We start from the raw sequence: 21,363 nt of genomic DNA on the forward strand, positions 1-21,363 counted from the left end.
AATTCTATTAGTGTCTATTAAAGTATTCTCCAAAGCACCTGAGGGCAGGACAAGAAGCAATGGGTGGAAATTAACCAAATGCTCCAGTACTGGAAGATTTTAAAAAGATGTTGGATAACTATTTGTCTGAAGTGGTGTAGGGTTTCCTGCCTAGGCAGGGGGTTGGACTAGAAGACCTCCAAGGTCCCTTCCAACTCTGTTATTCTATTCTATTCTAAATGTCATGCCAAGTTCATTTTTTGGTGTGTGCTTTCCCCAACATGATTTGGGACTCAAGTGTTGCCCTTAGCTCCTAAAAGTGTGTGCCTTTTGAGTGTATATAGTACCAAAAAGCATATATAGGCATTTTCTGAAGATCTTTTAGTAATTCTATACATTTCCCACATTTGAAAAAGTGCTAGAAAAATAACAAAGCATCAAGCTTTAATATGAAATATTAATGTATCTTTAGAGTAAGTAGCTTGTTGAGCAACATTTATGCTTAGCTTCATTTAGCGCTACAACAATAGTTATTAAAATGCAATTGCATTTAGCAGTAAAGATATTCCTTGACTTACGACCACAATTGAGCTTGAAAGCTTTGTTGCTAAGTGAGACATTTGTCAAGTGAGTTTTGTCCCATTTTACAACTTTTCTTGACAGAGTTGTTAAATGAATCACTTTGTTAAATGACTCTGGCTTTCCCTGGGCAAAGGTGATCTCATGACCCCGGAACACTGCAACCGTCATAAATATGAGTCAGTTACCAAGTGGTTGAATTTTGATCACGTGACCATGGGGATGTTGCAACGGTCCTAAGTGTGAAAAATGGTCATAAGTCCCTTTTATCAGTGCTGTTGTAGCTTTGATCCCTAAATGAATTGTTGTAAGTCAAGGACTACCTGTGAGGTCCTCTTTGTTAACTAATTAATTCTGCATATAGGGTTAAGTTGAAGCATATTTTACTATGTGGCAATTATGGAATGAGATTTTAGTCTTGTACAGAATGATATTTCCGTGCATTTTGCAGCGCTCCGATTTCAGTGCCCTATTTCAAATAATGTGGGTGTTCTATAGTAAATAAGAAGGTTCTCTACAAGTGAACCATCCTTATTATTTCAATAGAGAAGGCATGTGAAGGAGCTAGATATGTTATGGTACCACTCCAGCAGGCAATTAATAATTGCAGATTTTTAATAGAAATTGTTTAGGAGGGAAAAATCTGATTGGGGATCCTACTCTGAAGGAATCAGGGTACTTTCTCACCAATGGAGCTGCAGTCTAGTCCAGTTTCCAAAGACAAGAGTGGGCTTTCTCTCCCCCCTCCTTTTCTTAACACGGGAGAGCGGAAGAGTGTGGCTAGGTGTGTGGTTATGTTATAAGAGAGGGCAAGTTTGACATTTTGGGACAATATTGGAGAAGGCAGGAGAAGGCTCATTCAATGGATAAGAAATATATTAATCCTGCAGAGATCTGATGCACCAATTTAGATGAAGAATCTCTCAACTCAAGTGCAACTCCTGGTTAGTACGATCAGTCCCATTAGGTTGATCTGACCACGAAATCAGGAGTGGAATAGAGTAGAGTGGAGTGGAGTGGAGTAGAGTAGAGTAGAGTAGAGAAGAATAGAAATAGAATAGAATAGAATAGAATAGAATAGAATAGAATAGAATAGAATAGAATAGAATAGAATAGAATTAGAATTAGAATTAGAATTAGAATTAGGATAGGATAGGATAGGATAGGATAGGATAGGATAGGATAGGATAGGATAGGATAAGATAGAATTAGAATTAGAATTAGAATTAGAATTAGAATTAGAATAGAATAGAATAGAATAGAATAGAATAGAATAGAATAGAATAGAATAGAATAGAATAGAATAGAATAGAATAGAATAGAATAACAGAGTTGGGAGAGACCTTGGAGGTCTTATAGTCTAACCCCTTGCTTAGGCAGGAAACCCTATACCATTTCAGACGAATGGTTCTCCAATCTCTTCTTAAAAACTTCCAGTGTTGGAGCAACTTCTTGAGGCAAGTTATCCCCCTAATTAATTGTTCTGACTGTCAGGAAATTTATCTTTAGTTCTGAGTTGCTTCTCTCCTTGATTAGTTTCCACCCATTGCTTCTTGTCCTGCCCTCAAATGCTTTGGAGAATAGCTTGACTCCCTCTTCTTTGTGGCAACCCCTGAGATACTGGAACATTGCTATCATGCCTCCTCTAGTCCTTCTTTTCATCAAACTAGATATATCCAGTTCCAACAACCGTTCTTCATACGTTTTAGCTCCCAGTCCCCTAATCATCTTTGTTGCTCTTCTTTGCACTCTTTCTAGAGTCTCAACATCTTTTTTTACATCGTGGCGACAAAAACTGGATGTGGTATTCCAGGTGTGGCCTTACCAAGGCATTATAAAGTGGTATTATGATAACTTCATGTGATCTTAATTCTATCTCTCTGTTTATGCAGCCTAGAACTGTGTTGTCAAAACTTATTTTCTTTTCATTTGAAACCATGGTTTTGAAACTTTTCTAATTATTATTGTTTTTGAAACAACTTTCTCCAGCTTGAAGCTCTCCAGAGTTCTGGGACAATAACTTCCAAAATTGTGAGATGTTGGTTTAAAATTCTTGAAAGTATATTCCCTCTCATCAGAAGGTAACAGCTTGAAGAAAAGTACTCAGGAGTAATATGTGAAAGTGGTTATCATATACAGTAGAATCTCTGGTCACGACCATAATTTGTTCCATAACTTTGGTGATTTCTTTTTCTTCTATTGTTTCATCTTCAGGAATTTCTGGGTCAGGAGTCATGTTTGATCACCACCCGAGTATGTGTTTGTGACCAGATTCAAATATTTTGTGAATTTTTGGGTTGGGACCCGATTTGGTCATGGTCAGAAGCATTAGTGACCAGAGGTTCTACTATACTATGTAGATGCTATTTTTTCAAATGAAAGTCTGCACCTTCAGACTTCAACAGCAAGGATTCTTGAGGGTCCTCTGCAATGAGTCATGTATATATTTAGGTGTCACTGTTGTAAATCGAATATTCAGAAACTGCTACCTACTTTGAAAGAATCTATGTAGCCAACAGAAGGATTCTTGAGGGTCCTTAATGAGCATGTTTCTTGCATGTGTTTAATTACCCAAACTAGGTAACATCATCAGTGCTAGTAGGAGTGCAGCTCTCAATTAATATTCTAGTAGCTTGTCCTATCAGTGTTAGTGGGAGTAGTTTTGGAGGTTCTTTGATTGGACTGTTTACTGTTAGCTTGTTTGGCAGTTCCTTAATTGGGATATTGTTCACTTCTTGATTGCTGGTCTAATATTAATCTTGGAGTTAATCTATGTTCATCTGGGTATTGATTGCAGGTGGGGAGATAGTTGGGTCTTTTTGTTTCCTTTTTGGTTGGTTTGTTTTGCACAGTATGTAGATATCATTTATGTGTCTGTTGATGGCTAATTTGTCAAGAGTGCCAAGTTTCTCGAAATTATTTAGCATTTTTGGACTTGGCTTGATCTAGGATGGTCACAGTTTCCCAGTTGTTAAGTCTGGTTTAGTCTGTCCATATGTAGTGAAATTAAACAGATTTCATCATTTCTTCTGGTTGCTAATTGATGTTCATGGATGCATTCTGCCTATTTGTCCTATGCAGTCATTGTTGCAGTCATTATACTGTACATTGTGGATGCCTCCTGTTTTTTTCCTTCTTCTGTGGCTGCTGAATCTTTGGGTTTATTTAGGATGTTTTGAAGGGCTTTAGTTGGCTTGGGTGCTGTGCCGATTCCATCTGATTATAATAGTTGGTTGGTGGTTTCTGAGATATTTTTGATACGTTTTTGAAAGAAGGATTCTTTCCAAAGTGATGGCATAATATCTAGATCAGAAGTGTAACATAAGGTTGCTCGCCGCTGGAGCGCCCTGAGCCGGCTGGTTTCGGGGCTAAGCTACCCCGTAGAGGTGGTGAAGAGGGGGGAGACTGCCTGCAGGGTTGAGGAGAGCCACATCTCTCCTCCCCAGCTGGCCATTACTCCCTTTCCCAAAGGCAGTTGCAGCGGTGGTCAGAAATGGCCACCACAAAGAAGAACTCGACCGGAAAAGAATGTGCAGGAGGAAGATAAGAGGAGAAAGTTTAGGTACCCTGGAATTGAAACTATTAAAAAAACAATAACATTGTTCCCTAAGAAGATTTTTAAGCTGCGAAGGAGAGAGAAAAGGGAAAAGATTTGGGTTTTTTTTCCTCCTTTTCCTATACTGACAGCTAAGAGACTTAAGTAAGAAATTGGAAAAAAATCCACTTTGACATCAATAGGCATTTAATGCTGAAAATAAAAAGTCAAGGGGATAATAAAGATTTCTGGATAATTAAAAGCTTTTGAAAACAGGAAAGGAGAGAAAAGGAATAAAAGGGCAGGATCTGGAAGGGAGGAGACTGCCTGGAATTAAAAAAGAATTTACAGCAAAATCTCAACAAGACTTCCAAAGCATACATTCTAATTGAAATATCGCAACAAAAACCCCAGGAAGAGAAAGTCGAAAAAGAAATAAGAAGATATAACTCAGGACTATCTGGATTACTTGGTGATTTCTGGATTCTTGGTTATTGTTTTGAATGACTAAAATCAATCGGGTGGTTGTTTAAAACTGTTTAAAATGGCTCCACTTTTAGAAGAACTGAAAATGGAACTTAAAAAGTACAAAGAAGATGCACAAGAAGGGAGAGGTTCTTTTGGCTTCGTATTTCAGTTTTTAGAAATGGAGATTTGGAATTATGAGAAACAACAAGAAATGATTGCAGAACAAGAAGATTGCGACAAAGAAGAAGCCATCTTTAATGAAAAAGTAATCTCAGATGGGGGAAAAAAAGGAAAGGGGGGAAAGAGAATGGAAAGTTTAAGATTGGGAAAAACAACTAAAAAAAAGAGTATAAAATCAGAAAGCAACAGAAGAGGGAAATGCAGAAGAGAGAATTAGAACTAGAGAGACAAGGGGGTAAAAAGGGGAGGGAGAAGATGAGAGGGAAGAAAGAAAGGAAAAGAAATCATAAAGGACAGAAACAAAATATAGAGAAACAGGGCCTATTTAGAGATAATGGATGAAAATTTAATGGAAAAGGGATTCTGCAAAGGTACATAAGATAGTATGGTTATATTAGAAACAGAAATAATTTTAGAAAATATGAAACAATGTATGATTAAAATGTCTGATAAAATAGCTATCGTAATTCAGTGGAATGCTTGTCAATGAATAAGTGTAACAAAAGGTATATTTAATGATTTATAAAACATATGTGAAGAGAAATAAGGGAAAATTAATTATGGAGATTATATGTGTTTTTAAGGAAGTATGAAGTATGATATTTAATTGAAAAGAAGTGTTAAAGATGTTAAGATTTTAATGATTATTAATGATAGAACTGAACTGGAATGGAATGGGGGGTTTATAATTACATATATTTACAATCTTTTTTTAAAAAAAGAATATAGTGTGTATCAAATACTGGAACACTGCTATCATGTCTCCCCTAGTCCTTCTCTTCTCTGCCCAGTTCCTGTAACCATTCTTTGTATGTTTTAGTCTCCAGTCCCCTAATCACCCTGGTTGCTCTTCTCTGTACTTTTTCTAGAGTCTCAACATCTTTTTTATAGTGTGGTGTCCAAAACTGGATGTTGTATTCTAGGTGTGGTCTTACCAAGGCTTTATAGAGTGGTATTAATACTTCACTTGATCTTGATTGTATCCCTCTGTTAATGCAACTTATGATTGCATTGGCTTTTTTGGATGTTGCCACACACTGTTGGCTCATATTTAATTGGTTTTCCAGCTCTCTGATTCACATTGGAATTTTACATTTTTTAAAATGGTCATCCATGCAATGATCTCTATCCCCAAACCTGAGCTAACCTAAATGGCCAAATGTAGAAAACTGCAATAGCAGATGTTAAAGGAAAATAATATCACAGTGCATAATATCTTGTTCCTGTAAATAAACCTTCTTAATTTGGAGAATCTCATTAGCAAAGTGTTGAAAGAACACTCAGGCCTCTTAATATAGCAATAGTGCTGAATGTTGTTGCCGCAATTAAATTAACTTTGCTCCTGGCCATCTTACACGAGGAGGGTTTCTGTCAGCTGCCCTTTTCTATTACATGAACATTATATCTGTTACATATGTAGAAGCACATCAGTTATACTGATGCAAAATCTGAGGAGGAATCTATCTTGAATAAATATATGTATTGTTACTTAAGGAGCCAATACTGGAGATTATAAACATTGTGTCTGGAACATATGGAGCCCTCTGGCTCTTTGGTCTCTAAGGCCCACCTGCCATCTCACCTGTCATTAAGCGTCTTGGTGCAATTGCTCATGTTTTCTGCTATATGGAGAAATTGACCTCAATGGAAATGTTTTGGGGAGGAAGAAAGGGAACCAGTCTTTTTTAGTGATATATTTGGAGGGGTCTATGACAATGCACTGTGGCCAACTCACCACAATCAACTCATCATGACCAACTTCCTATGGCTAACTTGCCATGGGAAACTTGCCGCAGCCAACTTGCTTCAGGACAACTCACTGCAGGACAAGAGTTACACTGATATCAAAGAAATGGTGAAACAGAATCACTAAAGAAAGGATGCAAATGAAATCTGAATGACAAAAATTAAAACATTTTAAATTTATTTCAGATGATTAAATTGGATTGATAAATTGTCCTGTGGCGAGTTGTCCCACAGTAAGTTGGCCATGGCAAGGAGGCCGTGGGGATATGGCCACAGCTCGTTGGCTGTGGTGAATTGGCTGCAGCATGTTGGCCATAGTAAGCTGCCCATGGTGAGTTGTCCCATTGTGAGTTGGTCATGGCAAGCTGGCAATGGAGACATGGCCATGATAAGTGGCCACCACGAGTTGGCCATGGTGAGTTGGCTCTGGCATGTTAGCCATGGAGAGTTGGCCATGATAAGTTGGTGGTGGTGAGTTGGCCATGGAGAATTGGCCATGGTAAGATGGCCACAGTAAGTTGCCTGTGGCAAGTTGTCCCATTCAGTGTTTGGAGGTACAATGAAGGAACTGCAGTCCATGGAAAATATAAGAGTTTCCAAACCTGATCTAAGGAAAAATGTTTCTGATAAACTTTACATATTTTAGCTTGATTAAATCTCCCTTCCTTTCAGGAGGGACAAATGACCACAGCACTGTCCATATTCTCCTCAAGCAATGTCTCCATAGCACCATTCTTCCCCCTGTGGCTCCTGGGAGCTGTATTGTTTGTAAAGGAATGCAACTTCCATTTCCAAATGTTTGCCTGCCTTTAACGCTGCTGATGAGATAACATTTTGTAATTAATTTTCCAATACTGCATGGCTAGTCTCTATACAGGGTAGTCCTTGACTTAGAATCATTCATTTAACAACCATTAAAGTTACAATGGCACTGGAAAAAATGACTTACAACTGGATATTTCACTTACAATTGTTGCAGCATCCCCACAGTCACGTGTTCAAAAGTTGTGTGCTTGGCAACTGGCATGCATTTACTGTGGTTGCAGTGTCCTGGGGTCATGTGATCGCCACTCGCACCTTTCCAGGTGATTTCTGACAATCCAAGTCATTGGGGGAAGCTGGATTCACTTAACATTCACAGTGATTTGCTTAGCAACTGTGGCAAAAAAGTCATAAAATTGGGTACGATTCACTCAAGAACCACTTTGCTTAATAATGGAAATTTTGCTCCCAGTAGTGGCTGCAAGTTGAAGACTACTTATAATTGAGCGAGACGGTTGTTTTAAATGGTTATTTTTTTAAATTGAAAAGTAGTGTTGCTTTTTTCATAGTTACTTTTATTTCCTTTCATTCTTCTTTAATATGTTTATCTAGACAGCCCACTTTTCCTCCTCCAGGACTTCAAATCATGTAAACGATCTTATGACATCCCCCTTATTAATTTGAGTGAAAGGCCTCTCAAAATAACCCTGAAGCATTGCATATCTCACCAGGAATAGACACCAATTTTAAAATCAACCAGCCATGGCAACGAATCAACAAAAATAACCAGCCAGCTGCCAATGAGGATTGAAAACAACATTGGTAAAGATTTGAACCTGATAGGAAAATTTTTCAGCTTCTCCTACCAATCTGCAGTTCCTTCTCAAATATTTAGCAATCAGTGATGGTAAAGCCAGGAGTCAGGAGGAAGAAATCTGAAGTGGTAGAGAATTTATATTAGTAAGGAAGAACAAGGTGTGTGTGTGTGTGTGTGTGTGTGTGTGTGTGAGAGAGAGAGAGCACGCACTCAGATGTGCAGAAATGACAATGGATTAAAATTCAGAATTTTGAAGTTGCTTCCAGATTGCCACCATCTTTATTCCCAAACCTCAATATCTGTTTGAAGGCAATCCATGATAGTCTTAATTTCTGCTGTCCTGAAAACAAGCAAGTTTTCTCTAGCGACAGAACTCTTCCCACCCCTCCCAAGCCATACAAAACTATGAGGGAGGAAGAGGAGGAGAGAGAATCACCCAGCGTCCTGGATGGACATTGTCTGAAAAGACTGAGAAAATGAAGTACTTGTCAAATCCACCCCTGCTCAATTTCAGTGGGGAAAATGGAGGCATAGCAGCTTCTCAAATTCAGCAAGCTGAACCAACCAAACCATAGCACTAGAAAGAAATCACCTCTCCAAGACAGTTAAGATTGTGGCTGCTTTGAACAAGTGTTCCATCCTCTGGTGGAAATATTGCAGAAAATAAATAAATAAAAGGAAGTCTTAATGTTGAGAGGAACAAGTCTGTATCTAAAATTTTGGAATCCACAGCTTAAATATCTTGATAGAGGCTGTATCTCCATTTCCCAATCTGTGATTATTACATTAGTTTAGGTGCCTTTTACATGTGCCATTGGGCCAATTCAGGATTTGCACCGTACAGCTGAATTCTCAAACTACCTGCCTTCAATCCTGTCATTCTTTCAGATGGATTTTACAAGCAGGAGGTGGGATGTCTTAATACCTAAGTAGCTTTCCCATTATGCTAACTATTTTGGGCAAAATGACCAGGCAAGAATGCACAGTATTTCCAGAAAGTATTATTGGGGACAATTTTCCTGCTTTTTGTCTGGTCACAAAATATGGTCACAAAAGTACCTGCAGTAGAACCCATCAGGATGTCTGTTCCATTTTTTCAAAAATAGTTATTAAATGGTCAATGGTCCATTAATTGGTCAATGGTCAGTTGGCATTTGCACCTGCTGGTGTCAGAAAGTCAAAAATCAGTCAGTAGGCCAGTGAGTTAATGGGCACATCTATGACAGCCTTAAATCCTAACTCTATTCTTGGTGAAAGTATAAATTGCCATAGTTTTCTTGCTAGATACTTCTCTAAATGGGCTTTGACCCCCATTCAGTCCTATTTAACATTTTGAAGTCCGTTAGATATAGCTTCCTAGCTGGACAAAGGAAAAACAACCAACCTCTTTTCTTTCCATCTCTTCCTGTCCCTGATAGCAAAATTGATAACTTCATCCAGAGCAAATGTGAAGAAGAAAAAAGAGGACTTGATAATTTTGGTGGTTTTTTTTAAAAATCCAGGTGCAGGAAGGTGTCCCTGGTTTTATTGGAAACAGTTTTTAATTCACTTCAACCAGGACAATTTAACTGTCAAACTATTTTTTTTTTAAAAAAAAACAACACACATCAACAGTATCTGTGGAAATTCTACATTTCTTCCTTTTTTTGGGACCAAGGATACAATGCAGCTGTAAAATAACAGAAGAAACTAGGGCACAGTGGCTGAGCTGTTGTTGTGAGTGCAGAAATGGCAGAGTTCCCAGAACTTCAACTATGTACAAATACATTAAATATGCACATTTTATATAAAGGGATATAAACCACAGGAAGCAGAAGTTAAACAACTCTAACTGAATTTTTTTGTTGTTGTTTGAGACAACAAAGCAGAGCACATCAGTTTAATTAAAGGGGAAGGTAACATAGGGTTGATTTGAAAAATGATGTATAACCAGTTTGATCATTAAGATACCAGACTTACAGTCCTATCTGAAAAGAAGTCTAATTGAGCTCAGTGGGACTTACTTCTGAGCAAGTATGCATAGGATTATGTTTCTCTGCTGAAATCTTTTTTTATTTTGGCCTTCTTCATCCTGGGGCCGACCAGATGGGCACTGGTTAGAAATTTGCAAGCAGAAATCTCATCATATTTAGACACCAGTTTGGGAAAAGATGTTCTTAGAACTGGACACCATTCCAGGTCCATATCAAAAATGTGATATGGAATACACAGGAATTCTTACATGGCTGTTTTTAGCTCTTTAAATTGGCAGTTCTTTAAATTTTCCCAGGAGCCCTTCACAACCTCGGTGTGAGCCATAGAAAAGCACATCACAGAGCATTTTTGGACTTTGAATCTGAAGTACTACACATCTGGTTCAATTTCATTTCTCAGAATAAATCCCACTGATTTTAATGAGAGTTTCTTTTGAACAGATACCCGTAGTATTGAGTTGCTACTCCTCAGGACAACTTATGCCACACTTTTCCAGTGTAAAAGACTGCTCAGAATGATTTAAAATGTCTAAAATGGGATAAATACAATATACTGCATTGGCATAGTAAAATACTATATTGTCACAGATATAAATGTGCATATATATATATATATCGACAGTATAACGCTCTTCTAATTTTCCTTTGTGGGATGTTGGACCAGACAATAATGAAAAAGGGTTAAACATAAATCCAATCTCTATCATTTTTGTTAACAGCTGCTGGGACTGATATGAAAGTAGAATTCTGGATTAGCTTTCAAAGCTCTTGCTGACATACCCTAAAGATATTCAAGTTTAGCGAGTTGCATAAAGTACAGGGTTCTCAAGACACAAAGAAAATAACATGAGAGCCATAAAACTTTAGCCAGAAACTCCATTTAAAAATGGAAAGGGGGATGATCCCTTAAGCATCCTTTTTCAGTGACCAGGACTAGCAAGCCTGGGTAATGTCATGATATCATGCAAAAGGGCAGATTAATTTCAAGATATGTGTCCTGAAGGTGCTTTTTTCAAGAGGCAACTGGACTTTCTGGTTTTTCTTTGAAGACGTTTCACTTCTCATCCAAGAAGCTTCTTCAGCTCTGACTGGATGATGGAGAATGGAAGGATTTATTAATATATTCCTGCCATCCAGTCAGAGCTGAAGAAGCTTCTTGGATGAGAAGTGAAACATCTTCAAAGGAAAACCAGAAAGGCCAGCTGCCTCTTGAAAAAAGCACCTTTGGGACAAGCGTGTTCTGACTGACTGAGAATCTCCATAGACTTCAAGAAATGTGGTTTTGAGTTGTGTGTCAATCTTGGTTTTTAAATTTTGCAATTTAAGGTCATGGGTCTCCACTGGTCCGAGAGGGGGGAAAATGATGAAATGTGCTGTGATTTGATTGTCCCAATCAAATGACACACTTCATGCTCATACTTCTGATTATTGGGATGCAAGTGTGGAAGGAATTGTGATGTCACTGCTTCTGTTATTTTTACTGTTATCACGGCAAGCTGTGAAGTTACATTTAAAATGTATTAAATCTATCCAAAGACTTGATGTCTCTTATTTCATTTCCTGCCCCAAATCAACAGATAATCACATTTCCGATGTTCAGCAATTTGCTGCTTTATTGCCTGTGGGAACCTGCAGAAAGAAAAACAAAAAACAAAACAAGGCTTGAGGGAAATATGCAGGAACTGATACCTAGGCAAAAGAGGCTGAAACGTTGCCTTAAGTCCAGAGCAATGAAATAACATTTGGAAACAGCTCAGACAGAAACGGTCCTAATTCACTGAAATGTAAGGTTGGAGGAGGTACAGCACAATAAAATTTTACATGATTGTGTGATTATAGCCAATAAACAATAAACATTGTTTTAGTTTTCATGTGGCATTGGTTTCGTGATCTGGTCAAGAAGCAATGGATGGAAACTAATCAAGGAGAGAACCAGCCCAGAACTAAGGAGAAATTCTCTGAGAATTAGAATAATTAACCAGTGAAATGACTTGCCACCAGAAGTTGTAGGTGCTGCAACAGTGGAGGTTTTTAGAAGAATTTGGACAACCATTTGTCTGAAATGATATAAGGTTTCCTGCTTGAGCAGGGGTTGGACTAGAGGACCTCCAAAGTTCCTTCCAACTCTGTTATTCTGTATGGTTTATTTAGTGGGACTGACAGTGGCAAATAAGTAACCAGATCAGAAAGGTCGGCAGTTTGGTGGTTCAAATCCTTAGCACCGCGTAACAGAGTGAGCTCCCATTATGTTGTGGTTAGCCGGCAGCAGGTGCACACGGCTGAGGAGAGCAAGGACTCAGATGAGGGGCCAGGACCATTAGGGAGTAGCCTTCAGAGATTGTGGGGCTGGCAGCAGCAATGAGGAGGTTCCTGAGGAGTTTGTGCCAAGTGCGCGTGCACACAGGATTGCTCACAGGAAAGAGCAGCTGCAACAGCATGGGCAATTTGGGAATAAGGCTGCAAGGTAATGGCCCCTCATTCAAGAAGATAAAAGCCAGCTGTGAAGCGAATGTTCTTTGCAGGAAGCAAAGACGTTTTGAAACTCAGCCTCGTGGACATTACAGTATCTTAAGTTGGTATTTGAGGACTCTTGTGTTATGAAATATTTCTTATCTGTGATTCTTGGCAGTCTCATACAGTTTTGGTAAGGTTTGTGCTTATCAAAGTTAATTAGGTAACAGCGTTCCGTGAGCCTTCGGCATTTAGTAAGCCAGCCACATGATCATGGAGATGTCTTCGGACAGTGCTGGCTCTTCGGCTTTGTTACGGAGATGAGCACTGTCCCCTAGAGCTGGAAACGACTAGCATGTATGTGCAAGGGGAACCTTTACCTTTATTATGTTAATTAAACTAAACCAATGTTTAGGGATCAGATAATGAAATGGAAGAACAAAACAAAATATGCCAGGTAAAGAAATAATTCAGGGATTCTGATAGTTAAGTTGCTCAGCCTAAGAAACAAAACTTGAATTAGTGATGAGGAAGCAAGAAGTTGATGATTTATTTCCATGTTATTTCATTGCTCTTGAACTTTCATCATTGGCCTTCTTGGCCAAATGGTTTTGAATGATTGTTTATTAACAAACAGAAGGTCTACCTTCTTGGCTTGATGGTTACTATATAGATTCAACAACTGGGTCTCTATGCTACATTCTCTACCTACTTCAGGGGTCTCCAAACTTGGCAACTTTAAGCTTTGTGGACTTCAACTCCTAGAATACCTCAACCTACCTGATGGATAACATTACATCAGAAGCTAAGAGTTTTCCCTGCCTGAAACTTTCTCCTGGCATCGCTATTGCCACAGTTCCTATTAAATTGTTTGGACCAAATAGCATTTTTTTTTGGGGGGTAGGAAATCTATTTCCACATTTTCCAATGTTTTCGATTTAGCCTTAAATTTATCAAGGGAATACCAAGGGAAGATTGGGTGAGAGTACTAGAGCTTAAGGAGGAGGAAATTTAATTACTTCCCCTGCCCTATTTTCATGCTCTGTGCAGATGCTACTAACCCTGCAGCAGAAAATAAATCCAACTCACAGCAATCCCAATTCACATTTCTGTTCTTCACTATAGCATCTTGCAGCGTTTAGTAAGCCTGGCACTCTAATTAACTGTGGTGGCAAGTCACCGTTTACGTCTTTGCCACTGAAAGGGAGCTGTGGGGGTCATTTCATCAACTTACATTCTGTGGGTTAATAGCATGGAACATTTCATATTTCTAGTATTTGGAGTGGTGTCTTGTAGAAGAGTTGGCATGGTTGTTTGGAAGCTGCCTGCACTTGGTTCATGTAACCAACAACACTTCTGCTAGAACCCCCAGAGAAGTGAAGGGTGGTGGGATTCAAAATTTTTTACTACTTCTGTGGGCATGGCTTGGTGGGTGTGGCTTGGCTTGGTGGGTGTGGCATGGCGGGCATGGCAGGGGAAGGTTACTGTAAAATTCCCATTCCCTCCCCACCCCACTAACCTGATTTTTAGCTCCGTTCTCCTGTGCAGGGCAACAAAAGAAGATCCAGCCGATCAGCTGGGACTCAGGAGGCAGAGAATAGACAAGGCCAGGGCCAGTCAGAGGTGGTATTCCAAACTACTCAAAATTTGCACTACCGGTTCTCCAGAACTGGTCAGAACCTGCTGAATACCACCTCTGGATTATAGATACTGTTAGGAATAACATAGGTTACCTAACATAGTTTGGGTAAAATAATATATATAGATTATGATAGTGAATTTAAGTGTGTGTCACTTTAACTGCACAGCATGTAATTTTGGGTACGGCTGTAAATCGCCATAAGAGGGAGCAAGAGAACTTAATTGCTTGCTGGCTTATTGAATTGCTTGCTGACGATGATGGATTGATGGTGTGATAACTGCTTGTTCTCTGCTGTTGCTGAAGGAAGAAAAGAGGTTTGACTTCTTCATATCTCTACTGCGAAGAGATATATTACTGGACTGATATTAGTAAGTTTAATGATCTCTTTTTCGACACTGGACTTTGCAACTGAATAATCCCCGGACGGACTGAACTAGTGTATGATATATGGACTGTTTGACTATGCTATAACTCTTACTGGAATAAACTATTTAATTAGCACTGTGTATCTGTTTTACTGAGTGTAAGCTACAAAAACGTTTGTCTCACATATTTGCCTGCCTGCCTGACTGCCGTGCAGGTTCTGCTAGGGTGTATATCCCTAACAGATACACATGCATACCTTTTTTAACAATTGTGCTAACCCTCTCATAGAACGCACATTGTGATGTGCCCATTTCCAATGCTTTGCATAACATGCCAAACCAGACTCTGCCATAAGGATGTCTGTTTGCGTAGCAATTTAAGAACAGTTATAATTAGTTACCTAGTCACCCAATCATTAAAGTTTCATTAAAGCCACAACTAAAATATCAGTGTAGCACAGACTGTTATGCTTACATTTAAAGATGTGCTTGCTTGCTATATACAGCACATAATTCAAAGGGATTATTTCATGTATGTTTAACAAATTGTTATGTACAAAGGGTTTACTTTTGAGGGTTGAAGTTTAGTGGAAAATATTAGCAATGAAGTGCTTAAAAGATTTAGCCCAAGAGATTTTTTTGGCTGTATTCCAGACACTGACCAGGCACACAATTTATTCGCAAGGCAACTGAGTAATACTCAGATTTTTCATTATTATAGGATGTAAACACGCTAATTTTTTTCCATACTGCAGGCATGAAATGACTGAGAAAAATGAGGCTGTCCCAAAGGTGTTTTTTCAGGAGGCAAATGGACTTGTTTTTCTTTGAGGATGTTTTGCTTCTCTTCCAAAAAGCTTCTTCAGCTCTGACAGGATAGTGGGGAATGGAAGCTTCAGAGCTGAAGAAGCTCCTTAGATGAGAAGCAAAATGTCTTCAAAGAAAAAACAAGAAAATCCAGTTGCCTCCAGAAAAAGCACTTTTGAGACAATCATGACCTGGATGACTGAGAATCTCTACAGACTTTTAACTTACGAGGCTGTTAATTAATACTAAGTCTGAGTTTTAGAGAATCACTGCAATATGATAACATTTTTTGAGTTCTTATAACACCAGATTGCATCTCCCTCCCTCCCTTCCTCTCTGGCAATTCTCTTGTTTGGTGTTATAAAATCTTGCTAAGAGCTGCAGTGGCACCGTGGTTAGAATGCAGTATTGCAGGCTAATTCTGCCGACTATCAGGAGTTTGATCTTGATCAGCTCAAAGTTAACTCAGTCTTCCATCCTTCTGAGGTCGGTAGAATGAGGACCCAGATTGTTAGCAGCAACATGCTGGTGCTAAACCATTTAGAGAGGGCTGTAAAACACTGTGAAGAGGTATATAAATCTAAGTGCTATTGCTACTGCTTGCTCAAGAGAAAGCTTATCGTTTATGCTTTATTTTTCTAGTGATTGTGTCACTCACATTGTGGCTGAGAATAATTCCTGCTCTGAAATTCTTGGATGGCTGTATAAACACAAAATGGAGGACAGCTCAAGATTCAGGATTCTTGATATCAGCTGGTTGACAGCCTGCATGGAAGTGGGGAGACCAGTGGATTCTGAGAAATATCAGCTTCCTGTAAGTCAAATGAAACCATGTGAAAGCAATGGGATGGGAAGAGCATCAAGGTGGAAATTGAAAGACGGATCAGACTGATAGACAGTTAAGCTAGACAGCTTAGAATGAACTAAACTGATTGCATTGACTCTAATTGGGTTAAAATCTCAATAATTTGCTTGCCATTGAAAATGTAGAGTAAATTTTTGTCAAAATATGGCTTTAGAATGTCTTCCTTTTGGAGAAAACCTCTCCAAGAAATAGAAAATGGACCAAAATTAACAATAATTACTACTTATTATTACATAAAGTTAATAATCACACAAGACAATTGTCTTTGATATATCCCTTCTTGCCAGTTTAATTTTCCTGCTGCCCAACTGTAATAACCTGTAGTATATTAAAGCAATCTTCTACATGTTCAAACCGCATGAACAATACTAGTAATACAAAACAGTAGAAGATGACTATATTCTTAATGCCTCTTAATTTCTCTTAGGCTTTTGATTGGCCCTTGGGACAAAGAGAAAGTGGGACTAAATGGACCTTGGATAGATTAGAGGCAGCACTATATATACAAAAAATATTTACTGAATACTTTTATTTAGTTTAATCATTTTTGTACATAGGATTGGATGACTAAGAGATAGAGTTATTATCTGCAACAGTTTTTCTCATGTGTTAAGTGTCCTCAGAGAAGAACAAAATAATGTTTTAATTTTGTTGTATGCTACCCGGAGTCACTTGCCAGTGAGGTGGGTGACTATGTAAATTATATAGATAAATAAATCACAAAAGTAATGTTTCTGTTATCAGTAGTTAGGGCTGCAAGAGCTGTACTACAAAATTCCAGATGTAATTGTTTGTCATTGGGAACCAAATAAAGTTATACCTAGAAGCCAGCATGGGTTTGTTAAAAACAGATCATGCCAAAGCAATATTATTTCATTCTTTGACAAAGTGACTAAATTAGTAGACCAGCAAAATGATTTGGACATTTTAAGTATACTTAGACATCAGCAAGGCATTCGACAAAGTAGCCCACAACTTAGCTTCTTAGTAAACTAGAAAAATGTGGGATAGACAACATCACCCCTAGATGGATTAGAAACTAGCTGACTACCCGAACCCTAACCCTAACCCTAACCCGAACCCGAACCCGAACCCTAACCCTAACCCTAACCCTAACCCTAACCCTAACCCTAACCCTAACCCCTAACCCTAACCCTAACTCTAATCCTAATCCTAACCCTACCCTAATCCTAACCCTAACCCTAACCTTAACCCTAGTATGTTTACACTCCGGCCAGGTGGATTAAGAGAATTTATGAACGCATGACTGAATTTTGAATGAGTCTGAAAAATGGATTTACTGTATTCAATCTTACAGCAAGAATCAAAATCCCCCACTAGGTGGATCTATTGCTTAGAATGTTGCAGGGATTAAAATTTTATCCATTATTGTCACTGGATTTTTGAAGAAAAAGATTTTTAAAAATATTGTAAAACTATAAAGTACAATGCTATATGGTTAGACTTGTTAATACTTAGGCATAAATTAGTGACTAGATACACTGCCTGGCATGGAGGCAGATACCACCTTCAAAATGAATTTTGCAACTCTAGAAACAACAAATGAAAGGTGCCTTGGTGGCGCAGTGGTTAGAGTGCAGTACTTCAAGCTACTGCTACTGCAATTTGGCAGATAGAATCCCACCAGGCTCAAGGTTGACTCAGCCTTCCATCCTTCCGAGGTGGGTAAAATGAGGACCCAGATTGTTGGGGGCAATATGCTCATTAAATTAAAATAATAATAATAATAATAATAATAATAATAATAATAATAATAATAATAATAATAATAATAATAATAATAATAAACAAATGAACTGTGTGTTTGAAAGTAGGTAAATCAAAAGTAAAATATCTGCCATAATTAACTAATGTGACTTGTATTAACGTGCCCAATAAGTATTAGTATTAGTAATACTACTAAGAGTTTCTTCCAGCAGTTTTTTTCAATTATTTTACATGCACCTATAAATGTAAAGTAGAGGCCAGAGATTTGGTGTATTACCGTGTTCCTCACAAAATAAGGCCGGGGCCTTATTTTTTTTGAGCCCTGAAAAATGGCTAGGATGTCTTTTCGGGGTGAATTAATCCCCCGCGCACCAGCGCCTTGTCCAACAAAAGCATCTGAGTCGCTCCCGCTTTTCCCCCATCCCCATAACAACAGGAAAAAAAAGATTTTGAGGTACCTGGGAGCGCCGTGCGCTGCGTTTTGGTTTAATCCCAAGCGGCTGGGTGGGTGTGAGAAGAGCCGAGCGAGTGTCTCTGCTGCTGCTACCCTTGGTGCTCCAGCCTCGGGCTCTGCAAGTTTGCAAAAGTCCTGGTGCGCAGCCCGTTCCTGCATTCCAAGCACCCAGGCCGAGCTGCAGCTGTCCCTCTCTTGCCAGCACCATCTCCAATAACAGCAGCAGCAGTGGCAGGAACCGTGGAAGTTATGGAGGTGTCTCCCCCACCCGAGAAGCGGCTAAAATGCTTCCACAGTTCCCGCCGCTGCTGCCGCTGTTATTGGAGGCGGCGCTGGCGAGAGAGGGACAGCTGCAGCTCGGCCTGGGCGCTTGGAATGCAGGAACGGGCTGTGCACTGGGACTTTTGCAAACTTGTGGAGCCCAAAGCTGGAGCACCAAGGGTAGCAGCTCGGCTCTTCTCACGCCCACCCAACTGCTCAGGATTAAACCAAAATGCAGCGTGCGGCGCTCCCAGGTACCTCAACATCTTTTTTTCCCTGTTGTTATGGGGACGGGGGAAAAGCGGGAGCGACTCAGATGCTGTTGTTGGAGACGGTGCTGGAGAGAGAGGCGCCAGCACCAATGGGATTGAAGCTACAGGGGCCTGAGAAGTGGCTGAAATGCTGCCAGACATCCATGCCGATGCCACCCGCCTGCTGACCCGGGTAAGGGAGGGGTAAGGGAGCCCTTTGTGCTCCACCATGGTGTTAGGAGCGGCTGATGGTGAGGCGTAGCTGCCCGCAGGGCACTTCTAATGGCAAGTTCCCCCCCACCTCCCCCCCAATTTTGCATGTTTTAAACTAGGCCTAAATTTGGGGGGAGGGGCTTAATTTCATTTTATGCCTAGAAAACATGCTGGGTCTTCCTATGGGGCGTATTGTTGGAGAAACACGGTATTATGATCCAGCACCTTCATTCTTGCCCATGGATACCCGCTCTTAATGGGTACTCCAGTTCTGTTTTAGTCTCATATCTCTCTCTTCACAGGATCTTTTTTCTGAAAACCTTATTTTTTGTACTGTTTTAGCTTCGGTTCTCCTGGTTGTTTGTTGGTCTACCTACTCAGAATTAATTTCTGATTGATGAAGGATTAACTCTATGACAACAATTCTCACACCAGACAGGCTCAATCAAAATCTGTAGGGCTATGTAATTCCCAAATCTTCTCCCAAACTGCCTCTAAGTTAGAAAGTTGAATGTGAAAGCAACTCACACCTCCTTTCTCTGCCCCCACCTTTTTTCTTCCCTAGCTAGTTCTCCTGTCAAGTAGAGCCCATGGCCATACAAAGGTTATATCTTGTCTGATGACATTATAATATGGATTTTGAAGAGTGAAGTTACCTAACAGCTTGATTTTCCCCCCCCATCTCCTTTCCCTTTACAGTATAGTTCTTTTAAGAAATATGTATGTGCATTTCAATTTACCATCAATTGGAAAATTGAATTGATTTCTTATGATTTATCAAGGTTTTTCCAATTTCTCAAAAAACATTTCACAAAAAAGCAATGGTGGCAAAGATGGTAATGTGTACAAATTTGCTCAATTACCCCAACGTAGTCTATGAAAGTTACAATTGATCTTGTGTCATATATAACAGCATTTATGGATTATCATTCCAGTCAATTCTCACTGACTTGCTAAAATGGATTTAAAAGAAATTTAATGCTATCAAATGCTCCCAGGAGATTTATAAATTTCAACATCGAAATCATCCAGAGTTTTAAAAGACTTTCCAAATAATTCATTGTAGTTAACTTAAGATTTGAATATTGTCTTTAAACGAAATAGATGTACAGCATTATTGACATGCTATAACTGATGAGATCTATTGACATGCTATAACTGATGAGATCTATTGACATGCTATAACTGATGAGATCTATTGATTTACAAAGGAATGGCTGAATATGAGTTATTTAAACCAAGGGGGATCCTTGCTTTTTAAAAAGCCCATCCCTCTGATATAATTGCAGCACCTCTGGAAATGAGATTTTCCCCAATCTCTGTTTCAATGCTTTCAAGCAAAAATAAACTAAAATAAAAAATGTTCATCCTCTTTGTGCCCAAACATTAGGCTTTTCAAGGGAAAAAACAACAACATTCCTGATAGAATAAGCATAGGTATTTAAGAAGCTGTTATACCAAGGCAAACTGTATAATTCAAGATTATCTATAGATTGGTGTTAATGTTTCAAGATCTTGACCCTTGGAGATATCTTAGAATAACAAAGGGTTTTTGCATGAAAAGTTGGGGACTTCCCTCAGAACTAGATGACCACTTTTGTAGTCCAATGGCAATGCAGTCTCTGTCCGATGCTAAGCAATTTCTGTGCCATATAAGCTACCCCCAAAAGGTAATGCATTCACCCCACCCCTCCCCCAACCAACAAGACTGCCTACATATTAAGTGGACACAGTAACATGGGGACATTTAAACTGGGCTCTAGAAATCCAAGAAAAGAATGAGTGGAGGATAAGTGGTATCCATGTGGGAAAAACATAGAGTTTAGCGAAAGGATACTGTTTCCTTTCTTTAAAAAATGTATTTCACAAGCTCAAAATTATATAGAACAGTCCAGTTTGAAAAACACAGTAGTTCCAGATAGATTAGTTCTTTACTGACATATTTAAGTAGAAAAGGAAGAATAGAAACACAGAGAAGCTTATTTACTGTCATCCCCCAGATATCTATACCTATTTATCTCTATCTCTATCCAGATGTGGGATTCTTCCAGTTCGCACCTATTCACTAGAATCGGTGGTTAACATTCTAAGCAGTTCGGAGAACTGGTTGTTAGAAGAAATTACTGGCCTAATCCTGTAAGGAAGGCAGGAAGGAAACATTCTGGTGTTGCTTACAGAAACTGCCTCTCCGTTAACCCTTATTACATTCTTGGCAGAACTAGATTTCCTGTCTCAGGAACTTCTCTGGAGTTTTCCCCCCTCCTTTGTTGGTACTTTGCTTGTGTCG

The 21,363-nt window shown here is 39.1% G+C and overlaps 1 protein-coding gene across 1 annotated transcript in view; it reads left to right on the top strand.

The window, feature by feature from the left end:
- Positions 1-21,363, top strand: part of DNTT (DNA nucleotidylexotransferase) — a 227,853-nt gene that overhangs the window by 593 nt on the left and 205,897 nt on the right. Inside the window, exon 2 of the mRNA XM_026670718.2 lies at positions 15,947-16,122. Within this exon, the coding sequence (XP_026526503.2) occupies positions 15,947-16,122 (176 nt within the window). The remainder of the gene's footprint in view (positions 1-15,946; positions 16,123-21,363) is intronic.

This window comes from Notechis scutatus, chromosome 4, assembly GCF_049901735.1.
Source record: "Notechis scutatus isolate UNSWTSFEM ecotype Mainland chromosome 4, rNotScu1.2, whole genome shotgun sequence".
NCBI lineage: Eukaryota > Metazoa > Chordata > Lepidosauria > Squamata > Elapidae > Notechis > Notechis scutatus.